This window comes from Diabrotica virgifera, chromosome 8 (genome assembly GCF_917563875.1).
Source record: "Diabrotica virgifera virgifera chromosome 8, PGI_DIABVI_V3a".
NCBI lineage: Eukaryota > Metazoa > Arthropoda > Insecta > Coleoptera > Chrysomelidae > Diabrotica > Diabrotica virgifera.
The window spans coordinates 81,131,478-81,152,159 of NC_065450.1; the positions used below are offsets into that span (position 1 = coordinate 81,131,478).

Consider the following 20,682-nt stretch of genomic DNA (forward strand, 5'->3'; position numbering starts at 1 on the left):
CAGTTGGTGACAGTAATTAAATATTTGATAGTGATCATTTTTGATTAGCGTTCGAACAACCGGCCCATAGACTTTCATTTAGCAGATGCCGCTACCGCACCTACTACCTTCACGTCAGTTGCAGTGGGGGACTAATAAATGTCAAAAATTTTTACCTGGAGTAGAGATAGCAGCCTATGCATTCTCTAAAGAGCCTCTAACAAGAGGTGAAATCGTCGATTAGAGTGTTGGCGGCGCTCTCTAACCTAAGTAAAAATTAAGACAGTTTGGTTTCGCATTGCAACTGAATAAACATGATATATATTTTTATTTTATTTTTTATATTAAAAATAAAAATTACTAAACATAGTGCAATAAACCAAAATGTCTGTGATATGAAACACCATATACAGAAAGTTACTGTCACAAAAACTAATTGTTCCCAAACAAAATTAAACGACTTCTAAAAAGGTTGCTGTTGCATCTCCCAAAATGAGCACCAGGAAGGTGCCAAACCATGCCTCCTGTAGGCCCAGGTGCATCGACGAAAATGGAGCTGGAACGCTCCAGAAGCTTGTTCCCCCAAGTGACTTATGGTTGGAAACGGTTGCCTCTCGGTGTTATGGGATGTTTTTTTAAGTTTTCACATGAGTGGCGAAAAAAATGGCCATTTACTTTAATTTCCCAAGTGTAAGTCAAAGAAAAGGAAGAAAAAAGAAACTAGGAAAGTGCTTTTAGTATAGATAGTAATGTAAAAACGGGCCATTAATTACACAAAAAAAATCTCTCATTACTGACAAAATGAATACTTGACCTTGACAAAAATGAATGTGTGTAACAATTTCAAATTGCAGACACGTGAATTTGGAATTTAAATACAGAATTGATACGATTTCTTTAAAATAATTATAGGATGCATATTCATAATATTGGAATAATTCAAAAGAAATTTTGACTTTTGTGTTACAAAACAAATAAGGTTAGGATTTTCTCTGAATGAATATTAATTAGAGATATTGGAATGATTAAAAGGTACTAAATTCACTGAATAAAACAGAGTAACAACAGGTTGTTATAAATAATTAATATAAAAAGATGCCGGAAAACTCGATAGATTTATTTCTTGAGTTTCTCTAAACACCCCTGAATACATTTTATTGATCCATATTTCGAAATTCAATTACTTTTAATTATAAAACTAGGTCTTCACCTGTAAATTTGACCGAAATTTGTCAAATGCCACTCACCGGAATGATTTTCAAGACAAAAGTGATCTCCAGTTTCTCTGTCCGTCAAAATTAAGACTCGGAACACGAAGTTATATTCACCACTAGGTGATGTATATTACAAACCCACCAGTGATACCACAACATAATTAGGTGTGGCATCATCGCAAGAAATTTTTAAATATAAAAAAAGATAATTATAAATAGTTAATTACGAGAAAATTGGAGAAATTAAAAGAGATTAAGGGAAAATAATTAAGAAAAATAATTAAAGATTTTTAAAAATACTTGAGTAACGGGACGCACTGTTACATGTTCAATGGGACATGTTCCCAAACCAATTTTTTTATTTATTCACCTGACTGGCATCCAAATCTTGATTTTTCGTCTGGATTCATTATGTCTGTCCAAAATTGATTACGCCTCCATGACGTTTGTCAAACTGACAACAACAGAATTACCAGACACCTTCGTGATGGATCTGTCATAATTTTGTCGCTGAGAAATCACGGGCGAAATCAAGGAGTTTTGTCAGTAGGGAACGTGGCGTTGCTAAGACGTTTTATCGTATATGAGGACCTTCGAGCACAAGGGGTCTAAGTAACATTTTTGAAAAAAATGAGTTAGGTGCATGAATGAGTTGTGAAAATATTAATCTATTTGGTGGTGAAGAGATCCAAGTGATTGTTTTGATAGATGCTGTCATCTAGCGTGCTGCCCCTTAACCACTGAGTAGTGATAAGTTTAAAGTTGGAACGCTAAGGGTCCAAAGGCACTTAGATCCCTATACCACGAATGATCACAATTTAGTTGTAGTTGACGTAAGTGTTATTTAGAACGATTTTGATTATATTGTCTTTGTAAATGATGATAATACAAGTTATTTTACTGCTGGTGTTTTTCAAAGTATATATTATATTAAGTATATAAGTGTGTTACAATAATAAAACAGTTCCTGATAATCTTTCTAAATGGAAAAAAGTGAGGAAGAAGTTCAATCTAGCCTACAATATGCAGGTAAGGTGTAATTACTAGATATTCCTACTTACTGTTCTATTTAGATATAGTTAGTATTTTATTAATATGCAAGAATTAATATAGCAGTAATAATAAACATGACAACTGTACATTTTTTTACAAAATGATTAGTTTTATAGATTCTATTCACGAGTAAAGTAATGAGCAGTAATATGAAGATGCAAATGATGACAATATCAGTTTTCTAAGTGGTAGCAGTGAAGAACCATTATTTGGAGAAGGCCATGATTCCGAAATAGACAGAGATTATAATCCTGAGGATGATGATCACATTCTGAATGTGATCAAGATTTTGGAATCATAGAACTTAAAAAGAAGAAGAACCAACGTGATATCTATGTACCAGAAGACTGGATAAATTTGGCTGCCTCAGCAAGTAGAAAATTTATTGTGACTAAGTTAATGGATGAAGACTTTATTGATCTTCAGTTACTAAATCAGTACTTCCGAAAAAATGTGCCAGGGATACGAGGAATGCAGATATGGCATTATGAAAAGGCAAACCCAGTCTCTCCGTTTTATAAGACATCAGCTGAGGGTATTATGCCTTACGAAAAATTTCCAATGAAGAACAATGAGCAGGTAGAACTCCTAATCAGTTTTCCGTGTTTCATCCGGTAATTGAAAAGCCCAAGCTTAAATACAAAAAGTATGAAGATCTGATGGAACTCTTGCAATTCGTCTCACTGATATACCATGGGTTTTATTCCAAGCCTCTCACTAAGCAAAGACTGGAAAGCCTTTAGCTACACGTACTGTGGTAGGCAACGAAAATGATAATCACTTTGATAACAACGTTTATGACACAGATGATAGCAATTAAATAGTTTTAGAGTGCCAGCATATTGTAATATTTTCTGTTTTAGTACTGTTGTATAAAAAGAACTTACAAAAATAAAAATAAAACCACTTATGTACTTTTGTGCACATTGAGCATTTTAATTCTTACAATATTAATGAGAGGTAAAGGGATCTATGTGCGCACCATAATTTTTTTTTATACATAAAACAATAACCGAATGTTGTAATACTTTCTGCTATTGGCAATAAACATAAAAAGACCTGATTATCCTTCTTACACAGTCAAAATGATTCAATTTTAATTTTCCCTCTTACAACAATCTTCCAACTTTGACTTGAGTTTTCTCAAAATGTTGATTTTGCCACTTAGACCCCTTGACCTCTAGGGGCCTCATATAATATCACAAGAGAGAAAATTTTGCCGGCAATATTTTCGACTGGTATGAAAGTTTGTTGCCTGGCAATTTTCGTGAATTAAATTTTGACTTAAATCACGAGACATCAGTCGAGTGATTTTGTCAAAATTTTATAAGCGAAAATTACCAAAAGGCAACGAACTTGAATGAAACCAGGAGAAAATTTTGCAGGTAAATAATTTTCTCTCGAATGATGTTCGACAAGATTATTTCACGAGACAAATATTGCACCATAATAACAAAATATAATCTTTATTTATTTGTTATTACCAGAAACTTTCGTGACGGATCTGTCATAATTTTGTCGCTGAGAAATCACGTCGCTAAGAAGTTTTGTCAGTAGGAAATTATCCGTTGCTATGAAGTTTTATCAGTTAAAAACAGTCTAGTGAAATAGTCAGTTAAAAATAGTCTAGTGAAATAGTCGATAAACCAGGTACTTACTTTTTGAGCTATTTGCAAAAACCATCTAAAAACGTAGTTCTTTGTTGAAAGATTAATATTTTCACTCACAAATAACTCAAAAAGTATTGACTTGGTGAAAATCTCTATAGAATACAAGTTGCTTAGAAATGATCAGTTTATTTATTTCCGGGCTTACTGCGAACAAACTTGGCTGCTTAGTACATGTTTTTTCTTTCTTAGTATTTATTTAATTTTTACTTTGAAAAAAACATACCAGAACATATTTTTGAACAAAAAAGAAATAAGAGAAATAAAAAATATGTACGAAGCAGCGAAGTTTTTTCGCTCTCCTGAACAATTGTAGATTTTGACTTACGAGGTTTCGGCATTTAACCGTCGATATGTTTTTTCATCTCTGAAAAGGGCTAAGAGAAAACCACCCATAAGTAAAAGAAACCACCGGCACAGGTTCAAAAGTGAAGTGAAGGGTAAAAGGAATTTAAATCCAAATTTTCGTGCAATTTATGTAGGTGATGAAAGGTATCAATGTGTTTCAGGTTCAGTTATTATTTTTCATAATATTGATAATTAAAAACAAAATTAAAGTAATCTGCGACGCATTATTGGAGTGTTCTCCTAGCGACGCGACGCCGCTTGGTACTACTGTATCTCGGTTAACAGGTTACTGACTCGTGGTCGAAATTATTTTCACTCATTTCGATATTGATAAATACATGACTGAAAGGGTTAACTATATAGGCCTTGGGCCCGCATATACAATTATTATTTATGACCACACCGTTGAAACTTTTTGTACTTGTTATTTGGGTGGAGTCGGACAAATTTTGAGCTTGGCGCATTATGGTAGTGGGGCGTTTGTCTGTCAAGCGGTGACGAAGTTGTCAATTTTATGCAAGAAAAAAATTTATTACCACATTGGTCATTCTATTTTAATCAATGGATTTTATCATATAAACAACGAAAACAATTTTGTCGGACAAAAATATTGGGGCATATGACGCGTCGGACACGCTAAATATGTCAAATTTATGAAAATAATAAATTTATTACCACATCGATAATTTTAACGGTATCTATCATAAAACCTTTTTACAATAATGTGGTAACCTTGTCGGACAATTTTCACGGGGCATATGCGCAGTCGGACGCGCCGAATATGTCAATTTCCTGAAAATTTTTTATTTATTACCACAGATGTCATTTTTATTTTGTACTGTTCTTTTACATGTGTAACGCATATTGGATCACTTGTCGGACAAAAATAATGGGGCGTTTTGGTACAATTAAAAGAAAAAGTAATTTTTATGCATACAGGGTGTTTGGTAAAGAATGGGCCATAGCTTAACCTCAGGTTCCTGAGGTTAAAATAGGCCGATTTAAGCTAACTTACCTTAGTACAAAGTTTATAATAGCCGAGATACAGGGTGTCAAAATCAAACTTTTTTTTTATTTATTATTGAATATTTCCTGATAGGTATGGGATAACAACATGAAATTTTATATCTGGGGGTTTCTTGAGTCGAGAAATCTAAATTCCTTACCAAAAATTATGCATTGCCCAGAGGGCGCCACATATGCCTTTCAGCACTCATTTATTACGTTCAATTTTTTTTATCCCTCACTCTGTATAATTTTGACATTAAAATTTTTATTTTCCTATTAGTTTTACTTAAAAAAGGTATACTTCTTTCATCTTCCTAAACTCAACCGTTTTCGAGATAAACGCATTTTAAATATGCGATACACCATCATTTTTAGCATAATATCATTGTAGTTACACCCAAAAAATAACTTAAAATTTATGAAGATAATAAATTTATTACCACATGGATAATTTTAACGGTATCTACCATAAAACCTTTTTACAATAATGTGGTAACCTTGTCGGACAATTTTCACGGGGCATATGCGCAGTCGGACGCGCCGAAGATGTCAATTTCCTGAAAATTTTTTATTTATTACCACAGATGTTATTTTTATTTTGTACTGTTTTTTTACATGTGTAATGCATATTGGACCCACTTGTCAGACAAAAATAATGGGGCGTTTTGGTACAATTTAAAAAAAAATAATTTTTATACATTTTTGACCTCATATTAAATTACGTATTTTTCGGCTCATATTACCCGTATGCGCGCCAATGGTGAATATTAAATTCTTAACTGTAGTTAAAAAATGTGCAATAACTACCTCTTAAAACCCACCAAATTTCATTTGCATATCTCAACTGGTTTTAAAGCAATAAATAAATCGTCAGTTTGTCAGAAAAACTTCAACACCCCCTATCTCGGAAACGATGCATTTGTGGACATACGTTTTTCTCGTAAAGCAAACTGACTTTATTTTGTCATGCACAATTACTCCTTATTGCCATACTTATTTAAAAACACACTTTGTCTATGAAAAACATGGCTAGTTTTTAAAGTCCTTAACTTTTTTATTATCCAACATAAACGAATGAATGAAAAAACTGAATGTTGAGAAGGAATGAGACTATAGTTAGGTTTTAATTTTAGTATTTTATAGATGCTAGAATATTCCACGGGGTGATGCGAACTTTGAGAAAAAACACAGTTTGATTCATACACTAGCTTTGCAATAAAAATTATGTGTGTACCGACAATATTACTACATGGATATTGCTAAAGAATAAGGCGCTAATGTTACGAAAAAATCACTTAAATCGGACAAGAGGTTTATAAAATACAAACCATCAAAAATAACCCATTTTTAAGGTGGTTGATTAATTTTGGTCCAGAGTGTACATATACAGGGTGTTTGGTAAAGAATGGGTCATAGCTTAACCTTAGATTCCTGAGGTTAAAATAGGTCGATATAAGCTAACTTACCTTAGTACGAAAGTTGATAATAACCGAAATACAAGGTGATAAAGTTAAACTTTTATTTTATTTATTCTTGAATATTCCCTAACAAGCATGGGATAATAACACGAAATTCGGTAAGCAGGGGTTTTTCGGGACAATAAATCTAAATTTGCCACCAAAAATGATATATTATCCAGAGGGCGCCACATACGCTTTTCAGCGCTTATTTAATAGGATCAATTGTTTTATTTCTCACTCTACATACCTTTTGAATCAACACTTTTATTCTCATAACATTTATACTTAAAAAAGGTTACTATATTCATCTCGTTAAACTCAACCGTTTTCGAGATAAACGCATTTTAAGTCTGCGAGGCAATATAATTTTTTGCAAAATTGTGATCTGATATTTGCTTACATACTCCTTGAACAACGACAAACATCGTTCTGTAGTTTTCTTTTCCAATTAAAAAAAATTTCCGACACAAGTATCAGGTTATAAGTGGTTATATTCTAAATCAAAAAATCTAAGTGTCCGACAAAAATATTGGGCCAAATCCAAAGTCGGACAAAAAATTTAATTTTTATTAATAAACTGTCTTTTAAACAATACTGGGTTCGTGCAACCCTTACCTTTAAAACCATTTTTCCGACAACATTAGTAGGTTATAAGTAATTATATTCTTAATCAAAAAATCAAAGTGTCGGACAAAAATATTGGGGCAACTCGACAGTCGGACAAAAAATTTAATTTTTATTAGTAAAGTATACTTTCAAATTATGCTGGGTTCGTGCATCCCTTATCTTTACAACCATTTTTCCGACAAATGTAGTAGGTTACAAGTAATTATATTCTTAAACAAAAAAATGTAATTGTCTGACAAAAATGTTGGGGCAAACGAACAGAAAACTTAATTCTTTTAGGCTATCGACGAGGAGGTATTATCAAAAAAAAATTTAAAACAGTGTTTCTCGGTTACTTTTGAATCGATTTAGCTGAAAATTGGTACACACGCTAAGTAAAGCATTTAAAAGGGTATGACGTAGGTCGGAACCCAAAATTGTCTTAAAAAATTTTCCGACAAGAAGGAAAATTTTAGAAAAATTGTGATCTGATAATTTTTGTACATACTCCTTGAACAACGACAAACATCGTTCTGTATTTTTTTCTCGAATTAAAAAAAAATTTTCAGCACATGTATCAGGTTATAAGTAGTTATGTTCCAAATCAAAAAATGTAAGTGCCCGACCTAAATAGTGGAGCACATCCAAAGTCGGACAAAAAATTTAATTTTTATTAATATACTTTTAAACTATTCTGGGTTTGTGCATCCCTTATCTTTACAACCATTTTTCCGACAAAAGTAGTAGGATACAAGTAATTATACTCTTAAACAAAAAATTTAATTGTCTGACAAAAATGTTGGGGCAAACGAACAGGAAACTTAATTCTTTTAGGCTATGGACGAGGAGGTATTTTCCAAAAACATTTTAAAACAGTTTTCTCGGTTATTTTTGAATCGATTTAGCTGAAAATTGGTACACACACTAAGTAAAACATTTAAAAGGGTATGACGTAGATTTGTACCCAAAATTTTCGCAAAAAAATTTCGGACAAGAGGGAAAATTTTAGAAAAATTGTGATCTGATATTTGCGTACATACTCCTTGAACAACGACAAATATCGTTCTGTAGTTTTTTTTCTCGAAATAAAAAAAATTTCCGACACAAGTATCAGGTTATAAGTAGTTATATTCCAAATCAAAAAATCTAAGTGTCCGACAAAAATATTGGGGCAAATCCAAAGTCGGATAAAAAATTTAATTTTTATTGATAAACCATACTTTTAAATTATGCTGGGTTCGTGTATCCCTTATCTTTACAACCATTTTTCCGACAAAGGTAGTAAGTTACAAGTAATTATATTCTTAAACAAAAAATGTAATTGTTTGACAAAAATCTTGGGGCAAACGAACAGAAAACTTAATTATTTTAGGCTATCGACGAGAAAGTAATATCAAAAAATTTTAAAATGGTTTTTTCGGTTATTTTTGAATCGATTTAGCTCAAAATTGGTACACACATTAAGTAAAACATTTAAAAGGGTATGACGTAGAGCTGTACCCAAAATTTTCTTAAAAAATTTTCCGACAAAAGGGAAAATTTTAGAAAAATTGTGATCTGATATTTGCTTACAGACTCCTTGAACAACGACAAACATCGTTCTGTAGTTTTTTTTCTTGAAAAAAAAAAATTTCCGACACAAGTATCAGGTTATAAGTAGTTATATTCCAAATCAAAAAATCTAAGTGTCCGACAAAAATATTGGGACAAATCCAAAGTCGGATAAAAAATTTAATGTTTATTAATAAACTATAATAAATATTAATAACTATAATAAATGATTGTGAGTAAGTCTGTGTTTCATTACTACATTTAATAAACTATACTTTTAAATCATGCTGGGTTCGTGCATCGCTTATATTTACAACCATTTTTCCGACAAAGTAGTAAGTTACAAAGTAGTAAGTTAGTAAGTTTTCTGTTCGTTTGCCCCAAGATTTTTGTCAACCAATTACATTTTTTGTTTAAGAATATAATTACTTGTAACTTACTACCTTTGTCGGAAAAATGGTTGTAAAGATAAGGGATACACTTACCCAGCATAATTTAAAAGTATAGTTTATCAATAAAAATTAAATTTTTTGTCTGACTTTGGATTTGCCCCAATATTTTTGTCGGACACTTAGATTTTTTGATTTGGAATATAACTACTTATAACCTGATATTTGTGTCGGACATTTTTTTTTTATTTCGAGGAAAAAAACTACAGAAAGATATTTGTCGTTGTTCAAGGAGTATGTACGCAAATATCAAATCACAATTTTTCTAAAATTTTCCCTCTTGTCCGAAATTTTTTTGGGAAAATTTTGGGTACAGCTCTACGGCATACCCTTTTAAATGTTTTACTTAGTGTGTATACCAATTTTCAGCTAAATCGATTCAAAAATAACCGAGAAAAACTGTTTTAAAATATTTTTGGATAATACCTCCTCGTCCATAGCCTAAAAGAATTAAGTTTCCTGTTCGTTTGCCCCAACATTTTCGTCAGACAATTAAATTTTTTGTTTAAGAGTATAATTACTTGTATCCTACTACTTTTGTCGGAACAATGGTTGTAAAGATAAGGGATGCACGAACCCAGAATAATTTAAAAGTATAGTTTATTAATAAAAATTAAATTTTTTGTCCGACTTTGGATGTGCCCCACTATTTATGTCGGGCACTTAGATTTTTTGATTTGGAATATAACTACTTATAACCTGATACATGTGCTGACATTTTTTTTTAATTCGAGAAAAAAATACAGAACGATGTTTGTCGTTGTTCAAGGAGTATGTACACAAATTATCAGATCACAATTTTTCTAAAATTATCCCTCTTGTCGGAAAATTTTTTAAGAAAATTTTGGGTTCCGATCTACGTCATACCCTTTTAAATGCTTTACTTAGAGTGTGTACTAATTTTCAGCTAAATCGATTCAAAAGTAACCGAGAAACACTGTTTTAAATTTTTTTTTTGATAATACCTCCTCGTCGATAGCCTAAAAGAAATAAGTTTTCTGTTCGTTTGCCCCAACATTTTTGTCAGACAATTACATTTTTTGTTTAAGAATATAATTACTTGTAACCTACTACTTTTGTCGGAAAAATGGTTGTAAAGATAAGGGATGCACGAACCCAGCATAATTTGAAAGTATACTTTACTAATAAAAATTAAATTTTTTGTCCGACTGTCGAGTTGCCCCAATATTTTCGTCCGACACTTTGATTTTTTGATTAAGAATATAATTACTTATAACCTACTAATGTTGTCGGAGAAATGGTTTTAAAGGTAAGGGTTGCACGAGCCCAGTATTTTTTAAAAGACAGTTTATTAATAAAAATTAAATTTTTTGTCCGACTTTGGATTTGACCCAATATTTTTGTCGGACACTTAGATTTTTTGATTTGGAATATAACTACTTATAACCTGATACTTGTGTCGGCAATTTTTTTTAATTGAAAAAAAAACTACAGAACGATGTTTGTCGTTGTTCAAAGAGTATGTAAGCAAATATCAGATCACAATTTTTCTAAAATTTTCCCTCTTGTCGGAAAATTTTTTAAGAAAATTTTGGGTACAGCTCTACGTCATACCCTTTTAAATATTTTACTTAGTGTGTGTACCAATTTTGAGGTAAATCGATTCAAAAATAACCGAGATAACTCTTTTAAAATTTTTTGATATTACTTTCTTGTCGATAGCCTAAAAGAATTAAGTTTTCTGTTCGTTTGCCCAAAGATTTTTGTCAAACAATTACATTTTTTGTTTAAGAATATAATTACTTGTAGCTTACTACCTTTGTCGCAAAAATGGTTGTAAAAATAAGGGATACACGAACCCAGCATAATTTAAAAGTATAGTTTATCAATAAAAATTAAATTTTTTGTCTGACTTTGGATTTGCCCCAATATTTTTGTCGGACACTTAGATTTTTTGATTTGGAATATAACTACTTATAACCTGATACATGTGCTGAAAATTTTTTTTTAATTCGAGAAAAAAATACAGAACGATGTTTGTCGGTGTTCAAGGAGTATGTACACAAATTATCAGATCACAATTTTTCTAAAAGTTTCCCTCTTGTCGGAAAATTTTTTAAGAAAATTTTGGGTTCCGATCTACGTCATACCCTTTTAAATGCTTTACTTAGCGTGTGTACCAATTTTCAGCTAAATCGATTCAAAAGTAACCGAGAAACACTGTTTTAAATTTTTTTTTTGATAATACCTCCTCGTTGATAGCCTAAAAGAATTAAGTTTTCTGTTCGTTTGCCCCAACATTTTTGTCAGACAATTACATTTTTTGTTTAAGAATATAATTACTTGTAACCTACTACTTTTGTCGGAAAAATGGTTGTAAAGATAAGGGATGCACGAACCCAGCATAATTTGAAAGTATACTTTACTAATAAAAATTAAATTTTTTGTCCGACTGTCGAGTTGCCCCAATATTTTTGTCCGACGCTTTGATTTTTTGATTAAGAATATAATTACTTATAACCTACTAATGTTGTCGGAAAAATGGTTGTAAATAAAAAAATTTCAGGAAATTGACATCTTCGGCGCGTCCGACTGCGCATATGCCCCGTGAAAATTGTCCGACAAGGTTACCACATTATTGTAAAAATGTTTTATGGTAGATACCGTTAAAATTATCCATGTGGTAATAAATTTATTATTTTCATAAATTTGACATATTTAGCGTGTCCGACGCGTCACATGCCCCAATATTTTTGTCCGACAAAATTGTTTTCGTTGTTTATATGATAAAATCCATTGATTAAAATAGAATGACCAATGTGGTAATAAATTTTTTTCTTGCATAAAATTGACAACTTCGTCACCGCTTGACAGACAAGCGCCCCACTGCCATAATGCGCCAAGCTCAAAATTTGTCCGACTCCACAAAAATAACAAGTACAAAAAGTTTCAACGGTGTGGTCATAAATAATAATTGTATATGCGGGCCCAAGGCCTAATAGACAAATAATATCAAGACTGCGAGCCACATGCTAAAACCGTCTAACCATTGCGACAGAGAAAACTGAAGCTCTAAGGCCATTCGCACACACAGCTGCTAAAAAGAAACCAGTTGGTAATTTTAGTTAGCAATCAGTTACTTAGTAGTCACTGTCCAGGTATTTTAATGAGCGTCCTCACACAGCACTACTAGTTAGCAGCCGGTCTATAATGCGAAAATGATCAGTCGACAGCGGACTGGACATTAGGCCGGGATGAAAAAACTTTTTTTTTAATTTTTCTACACGGCTGGTTGCCAAAAGTTGGGACTAGTATTTATATAATCCTGTACCAAATTTGGGCCGGTTTAAAAAATATTTAACCGGGCCCCCTGGCCCTTAAAAAACTTTTTTTTTGGGTCGAAATTTTATTTTTTAATTCTTGTACAAGGCTAGTTGCTAAAAGTTGGAACTAGTATTTATATAATCCTATACCAAATTTGGGACGATTTAGAAAGTAATTAACCGGGCCCCCCGGCCTTCAAAGAATTTTTATTTTGTTAAAAAAATGTTTGGGGCTATTAAAAAAGCTTCTGTTGTCATATTCTATTATTAAGCAAAAGAAAGATAATACAGTAGACAGGAAAAAATACTTAAGCTTTTAATTGCCGTTTAAGAAGATCTAAACTAAATCTTCAAATATAATACGGTGCTGGTGATCAACAAAAATAAAATTCGGAGAGGAGTTAAGGGAAACAGACGGCAAATCCAGCATGGAAATAAAAATTTAAACAAGTCAATATTGAAGGGCTACACTTTGATGAAAGGAAAGATCAAACCATGGTCTTCGGAAAGGCGAGACGAATTATGAAAACTGAAGACCATATAGCTTTAACTGAAGGACCCGTAGTTTATATTTTGGGTACTTGGCTCTTAGTCAGTCTCGTGTAATAAATATTGTCGAAGGAATATTAGACTACTTACAAAGCCATAATATAGATCTAAGCAAATTAGGTGTTATGGGATGTGATTGTTCAAATGTAAATACGGACTGGAAGGTATCATACGAATTATAGAAGTGCGAGTAAATAAACCATTACAGTGGAGTGTATTCCCGTTGCACGTTAATGAACTTCTCTTGCGATATTTGCTGCAAAAACTAGATGACCACACAAAAGGTCCCTATTCATATTCTGAGCCGATTGGATCCCTTCTTCCCAATTACAAAAAAATGCCTGTTATTAAATTTAACACCATAGAAGCTGCCCTGCCTCTTGTAAATGAAAATGATCTAAGTTCAGATCAATAGTATTTGTCCAAACTATCGTAAGCAATAATTGGAGATGTAATATGTTCTCAAACTTCAGAGAAAATTCCAGGGAAGATGGCACAAACACGTTGGTTCACGACAGCTAACCGCATTCTTAGAGTTTATGTAGCTACAACTGATCCTTGTGAAAGTTTAAAGACTTTAGCTGAGTTTGTAATACCAGTATATTTACGTATGAGGTTTGAGATAAAAACACAGTCAAGATTGGAATATGGTGCCAGGCATCTATGGAAATTAATGCAGCCCTCGAGAGATTTTCCGAATAATGTCTCATCAATTTATCAATAAAGTTATTTAAGACAATGCTTAATTTGCGCACCCGGAAATCATTCAAATTTGTATGTTAACAGATTAACGCCAAGGTATTAGAGAGCATGCTCTCAGACGGATTTTAAAATGTAGGAAGGCCGGTATAAAAATTGTGTTTTCATAGTATCCCAAATTCTTAATCAATTTCGATGCAGAAGATTACATAGATCTCATAGACTAGATGAATGTACTCTAACAGATCATCCTCTAATACAGCATTTGGCCGACGAAGAATAAATATTGTGGATTGTGGGACATGGTGAAACAAGTTCCAAAGTTTGACAATTTTCCTTGCCATACTTAAGCGGTGGAGAGGTGTGTGAAGATAATAATTACTGATGCATCAATAAAAGTGTGTGGTGAAGAATCTAGAGATGGTTATATCCGAGCTAAACTTGATGCCAGAAAGAATTAGCCGATATTTGAAAGTAAATGTCGACGCTATGGTTCAAGGAGTGACTAAGTAAAAATGTTGAGCAAAGGATGGTGGGCGGTTGGAACTCACCGTGCAGCAACCTCATCGTGGTGAGTTCTGGGTTAAATGAATATACGAAATAAAGTTATATATGTGCATAATAGTTCAATATAAAAAACCTTTCGTGCCGAATATTGATTCAAGCAAAGAGCTGCACAGTTCACAGCGCCAAAATAGTAAATAAAAATGCATTGGTTACCATTCTTTTATATTTATAGTCCTGGGGGCCGCTTAAATGTTTTTAGATCATGATGAAAATTTTTTAACAAGATAGTAGCATTAATATTAATATCCTAGACACTACCCCTTCCCAAAAATAAAGCAAAAAAAATAATTTTTTTTAGGCCCCCGGGGGCCCGGTCAAAAATAATTTAATTCGGCCTATGTTTGGTACACAGTATTAGGACTACCATACACAACTTTTTTTTAATAGCACGTTTAAAATTTCCCAAAAAATTTTTTTTGCCCTTTTTCGGCCCGGCCTACTGGACATGCAGGTCGCTGGGATACTAGTTCGTAAACATTTGGAAAATGAATAAAGGATTGAATGGGTCGAACTTTGGTGCTCAGCGAGAGGTAGGTATTTATTACGGATATAGGTAAAGAAATAGTGGGAATTGGTTTACATGTTCTATTGTTGTTTACATTAAAAATAAAAGATGGGTATTTTTGATATCTTAAATAAGCTTAAGATATGAACATGGTTTGTTTGAATTATGCGTGTAAAATTTTTTTATTAGTAGATATTTCAAAGCTAGTATTTTGCAGTAAATTAAGCTAAGCCAAGTTATTTTGTGTGAATTATTGCTCTTATACAGTAAAATTATAAAGGCTCTTAACGATATAATTTCTTATTTGCAGTAAAACTTATTACCTATCTCAGAGAAAAAAGTGTCATATTTTGTTAAAGTTTAACACGCAAAATCAGCGGAATCGTTTAAAATAAAATTAGTGCAAGAAGTGGAAAACATCCGTGCCTATATAAACTTAATTAACTAGTACCTTTTGATGGGAAATAATCCACAATTTTACTAAAAAAAAAATGATTTTATTAACGTTTCGTAGTCCAAATCGGATGCCGTTGTCAAAATACAAAAAATATTAATGAATTAAACAAAAATGTTGTTGCTTAGTAAAAAATTCTTCTATGTATTTTTTTTTAATCTGGCTCATTTATATCGACAATTCAGACATATATTATACATTTTAAAGTAGAAGACTTTAAAGTGATATTGCTAATATTTATGAATTGCGTTTCTGGGACGACTCTACTGAAAGATAGTTTATTCGATTACATGAAATCAACCCCAACTCAAGAATATCCGTCACAAAAAATCATGGCATGTGATCTGTTTTTAAAAATACAACTACATGCAACGGTGACAATAAATAATAACAACAATATGATTTTAAAGTCTTCTACGTTAAAATGTATAATATACCTATGTCTAAATTTCCGATATAAATGAGTCAGATTAAATAAATTATTTGAAGAATTTTTTACTAAGCAACAACATTTTTGTTTAATTCATTAATATTTTTTGTACTTTGACCACGGCATCCGATTTGGACGTCGAAATATTAATAAAATTATTTTTTAGTAAAATTGTGGCTTCTTTCCCATCAAAAACTAGTTAATTACAAAAATTTCACAAGAAAATAGATTCAGGACAACATAATATATAAACTTAAACACCGCCTAACAAAGCTATTCAGTACAAAGTACAGTCAAGAAGTGACTCGTTTTATTAATTTTCGGTAGCGTAATGTGCGAGCCAAAGTTCATAACCCGTTGATAGCTCTGATTACCAACTAGTTTAGTTTCTTTTTAGTAGCTGTGTGTGCGAAAGGCCTTAGGCCGGAAGTCTCTGTATCGGAGGGGTATATCGACCACGTCACTTTTCCATTGTATCAAGTATCATTTGACAGTTCGAGGGAATGACGACGCAGAAGTAGTGTCTTTGCTTTCGAATTTTCATAATCGTGGTTCGAATCTCATACTAACTTTTATTTTTTTTTATTTTATTTTAATATTAGGCCATATTTTTTATTAGATATTATTACATAAAGACCTGAATCCCGCGTACCAAAAAAAGTTGATTAATAGCAAGCTGAAAATTTGTTAATAGCTTAAGGGTGTCTAGTCGGACAAACTTTGATGGACGGGAACACTGGAACAGGGGAAGTTTTAATTGTGAAATAGGTTAAACATTTTGAACGTCAGACTACGAAAACGTTCCATGTATTTTGTCGAACAGAACTTTCAATTGATTTTTTACCCTTTCATTAAACTCTCATGCAAAAATCAGACTGCTATTTATCATCTGTCATAATTCCTGTTATTTGACATGTTCTACGTGTAGGACTTATTAAAATGCCAAGTTGGTGATAAATACCAATCTGATTTTTGCATGAGGGTTTAATGAAAGGGTAACAAATCAATTGGAAGTTCTGTCCGACAAAATACATGGAACTTTTTCGTAGTCTATCGTTCCAAATTTTTAACCTGTTCCACAATTAAAACTTCCCCTGCTCCAGTGTTCCCGTTCATCAAAGTTTGTCCGACTGGACACCCTTAAGATATTAAGAAATTTTCAGTTTGCTATTAATCAACTTTATTAGTAATTAGTTACCAAAGGGCCGATTGTTCGAACGCTAATCAACAGTGGTCACTATCAAATATTTAATTACTGTCACAACTGTCAATGTCAACTTCGGTTGGGTTGCTGAAAACATAATTGATTATAATTATGAGATTAGTTAATCAATTAACATAACAATTATTAACATAATTGATTACCTAATTTCATAATTGTAATCAATAATTATGTTTTCAGCAACCCAAACAAAGTTGACATTGACAGTTGTGACAGTAATTAAATATTTGATAATGATCATTTTTGATTAGCGTTCGAACAACCGGCCCTTAGTGGTTTAGAATGTTTTCATTTAAAGAAATTAAATAAATGTTACTTCCTTACCTGAGGGTTATTAAAATCCTTTTTTTCCGCTCCAACACATTCTCGAATTGGAGTATTTTCTTGTGAATTGCAAATACAAGCAATTGTACCAAATGTAAATAAGATTCTTTTGACATCCTATAAAATGCAGGAAATTCAGCCTCACTTTCTTGTAATTCTTTTGCAGCAACAAAGGCTCTGCAATTTTTATTGTTTGCAATGTAGAGATGAACCCAATACCTCCTTTTTTCTCCTTTTTAAGTCTTCTGTTATAATAATAAAGAATACTATCTTCAGCACTTGAATCACTAGACATTTTTAAAGCGATATTAACATTCAATAATATCATAAAATATAAAGGTTTGAAATTTAAACACCGTATAACAAAGCTACTCGTACAGTCAAGAAGTGACTCGTTTTTATTAATTTTCAGTAGCGTAGTGTGCGAGTCATAGTTAGTATTCAATTGGTAATTCTAGTTGCTAACTAGTTTAGTTTCGTTTTAGTAGCACTGTGTGCGGACGGCCTTAGAGAACTGTCACTGGACGGTACCTAACTCACCATTGGCTTACAGACTATTAACTTATAAATTTGCATACATATAAAGTAAGTTGTAAAAATGCAGGGTGTAAATAAAAAAACTTGAGTTTGAAGTTTGTTTAGAATAGTAACAACAGTGGGAAAGTCACGTGGTTAATATACCCCTCCGATTAGAAAGAGACTTCCGACCTAATAGCCTCAGTTTTCACTGTCACAAAGTTTTAGCATGTAGCACGCATTCTAGATATGTCTATGTCTATGGGGTTAACTAACTTAATCTCGACAAAATAAAGAAAAATCTCATCATGTTTTTGGTACTTACGCATATTGGATACTAGGTTTCTCCCACCAGGTGAAAGTTTTTGTTCTTGCAGCTAAATCTTTCTTTGACTCCATTTTGGTAATTTTGAATAGCACAAGAATTTTAAATCACAACGAATTTCACTTTCAAACTAACGCGGAAATTTGGATCACTGACATTTAGGTACTGAAATGACAAAGTAACAAATATAGATAGGTATTCTTCTTCTTGTTTCTTCACGTTTGGCGTGCATACTAGTGCATTTGCCAGCACATTTCTTAGTATTGCATTACTGTTTATATGATATTAATGAATTGAATTTAATCTTATTGGTTAAGTTCAGTAGAACACAAATAGCACAATAAAGGAGTTTAAACGTTTGTCTCTCTAGGGCAGCGGTTCTCAATCTTTTTTGGCGACGGAACCCTTTTTGAAAGCAAAATACTTGACGGAACCCTACAATAAAACAATAGTTTTTAAAAGTGTATTTTTTATTAATAAGTATAATCAAATTCCAATGTAACAGTTACTTATTACTTACTTACATATATGTAACAAGTATAATAATATAATATAATATTAAAATAAAAAAATCTAACGAATGGGAGGTATGAAACTGTTTTATTATTTTTCATCAATTGGTTGATGTCAGGTTTAATAGATGACATTTGTCCATACTGGCATTTGTCTCATATTAGGTTCGGCGTCCAGTTTATTGCGGTATTTTGTTTTCGTGGCTGCATATGTTGAGAATCTTGTTTCGCACAAATATGTTGTTGGGAACGGTAGAAGAATATTCAGAGCCATTTTGGCAAGCATTGGATATTCATCACGGATTCTGCACCAAAAATCTTTCGAGAAGCGTCGTTTTAAACAATGACTCCATAAATGTGTCTGATGACATTTCTAAAAGAGATTCGTTTGACATCTCGTTTGACATATTTTCGGGCTTTTTAAGTTGGGTTTATGAATCGATGAATTCAGTTTCATTTTTGTGTTCTGTTCTTCGGGAAAATACTTTTCAAAAGATGCACGCATGGAAGTGAGATATTTGACCAATTCTTCAAATACATCATCTCGGAACATTTCTGAGTCCGTATCTCTAACAAACTCAGTGATGTAAAGCTTTTTATTTCTCTCTTTCTGACGCAAATAATTAAAAAATCTAATTTTCTTTTGAAGGCAGTTATTTTGTTACAGGCCTGGAACACTTTTGTCTGTTTACCTTGCAATAATAAATTTAAATCGTTCAGTTTTTGAAAGATATCCGCCATAAAAGACATTCGGAACAACCAAGTTTTATCATACAAACGATCTTTCAAATTGAAATAACTAGCTTTTAGAAACATTTGTAACTCGGCTCTACGTTCAAATAGCCTTATTAAAGTTTTACCCCGAGACAGCCATCGCACTTCTGTATGGAGCAGCAGTTATATTTGCTGCCATAATCTTCACACAAACATGAAAACAATCGGGATTGTAGGGGTCGTGATTTGATAAAGTTAACTCTTTTTACTGCTTCATCCATAACTAATTTTAGATTTGACGGCATTTGCTTCATCGCAAGTGCTTGTCTATGCAGGATACTATGGCTAGAGCTATAATTAGGAGCTTTATTTTTTATTCGTGACACTAGTCCTGCTGTATTACCTGTCATTGCCTTGGCCCCATCTGTACAAATGTCTGTACATTGCCCCCGTTCCAATTGAGATTATTTTCCTCAAAAAACATAATTATTTTATTAAAAATTTCCTCTCCGATTGTGTTTGTGGGCACCGGTGAACACATAAGCATGTCTTCATCAAAAGAACTTTCATATGGATATCTCACGATAACCAGCAAGGTAGCCAGACCAGCGATATCAGTAGACTCATCTATTTGCAAGGCGAATCGTGTTTTTTGTAGTAGGTTGTTCTTGTTTGACGTAGCTGGCCAGATCATAAATTCGCAGTGAAACAGTATCGTTCGATAGCGGTATTTACAGTAGAAAGATACTTTGCAGATTTTTCATCGAGCATACATTTTGTTATGTCTAACACACATGGTTTTATTAAATTCTCAGCGATATTGTGCGCTTCACCTGCTTGTACAATGCGATAGCTAACTAAATATGATACCTCTGTGGCCTTTTCATTGAAAGTTTGGGTAACATGCATCATAGTTTTTTGACTTTCTAATAACTGTTCTTTTTTACGTATAAAAAATTATTTATTCTTGTTTTTAGAATCGGAGTGTACAGTTTCTAAATGTCGGCGCAACTTGGCAGGTGCCATGGATCTATTATCATCATATTTCCTCTTTTTCGCCTTTGAAACCGTGGAACTTGACGTCGTTGCATAATCGTCTTGACCGGTAATTGCTGTATACTCCGCGCGTACTGCTTTCGAACATTCGGCTTCGGTAGAAGATGTTGTTGCATCACGTTTAACGCCTTTAAGCCAACGTTCCATTCTTCTTTATTAAAAACCACAAAATAACGTACGATCACAAACA

At 32.6% G+C, this 20,682-nt stretch overlaps 1 protein-coding gene across 1 annotated transcript in view; it reads right to left on the reverse strand.

Moving 5' to 3' along the window:
- Positions 1-18,379, reverse strand: part of LOC126890431 (uncharacterized) — a 502,412-nt gene extending 484,033 nt beyond the window's left edge. Inside the window, exon 1 of the mRNA XM_050659349.1 lies at positions 18,211-18,379. Within this exon, the coding sequence (XP_050515306.1) occupies positions 18,211-18,284 (74 nt within the window). The 5' untranslated portion in view covers positions 18,285-18,379. The remainder of the gene's footprint in view (positions 1-18,210) is intronic.
- Between the last annotated feature and the right edge of the window lie 2,303 nt (positions 18,380-20,682).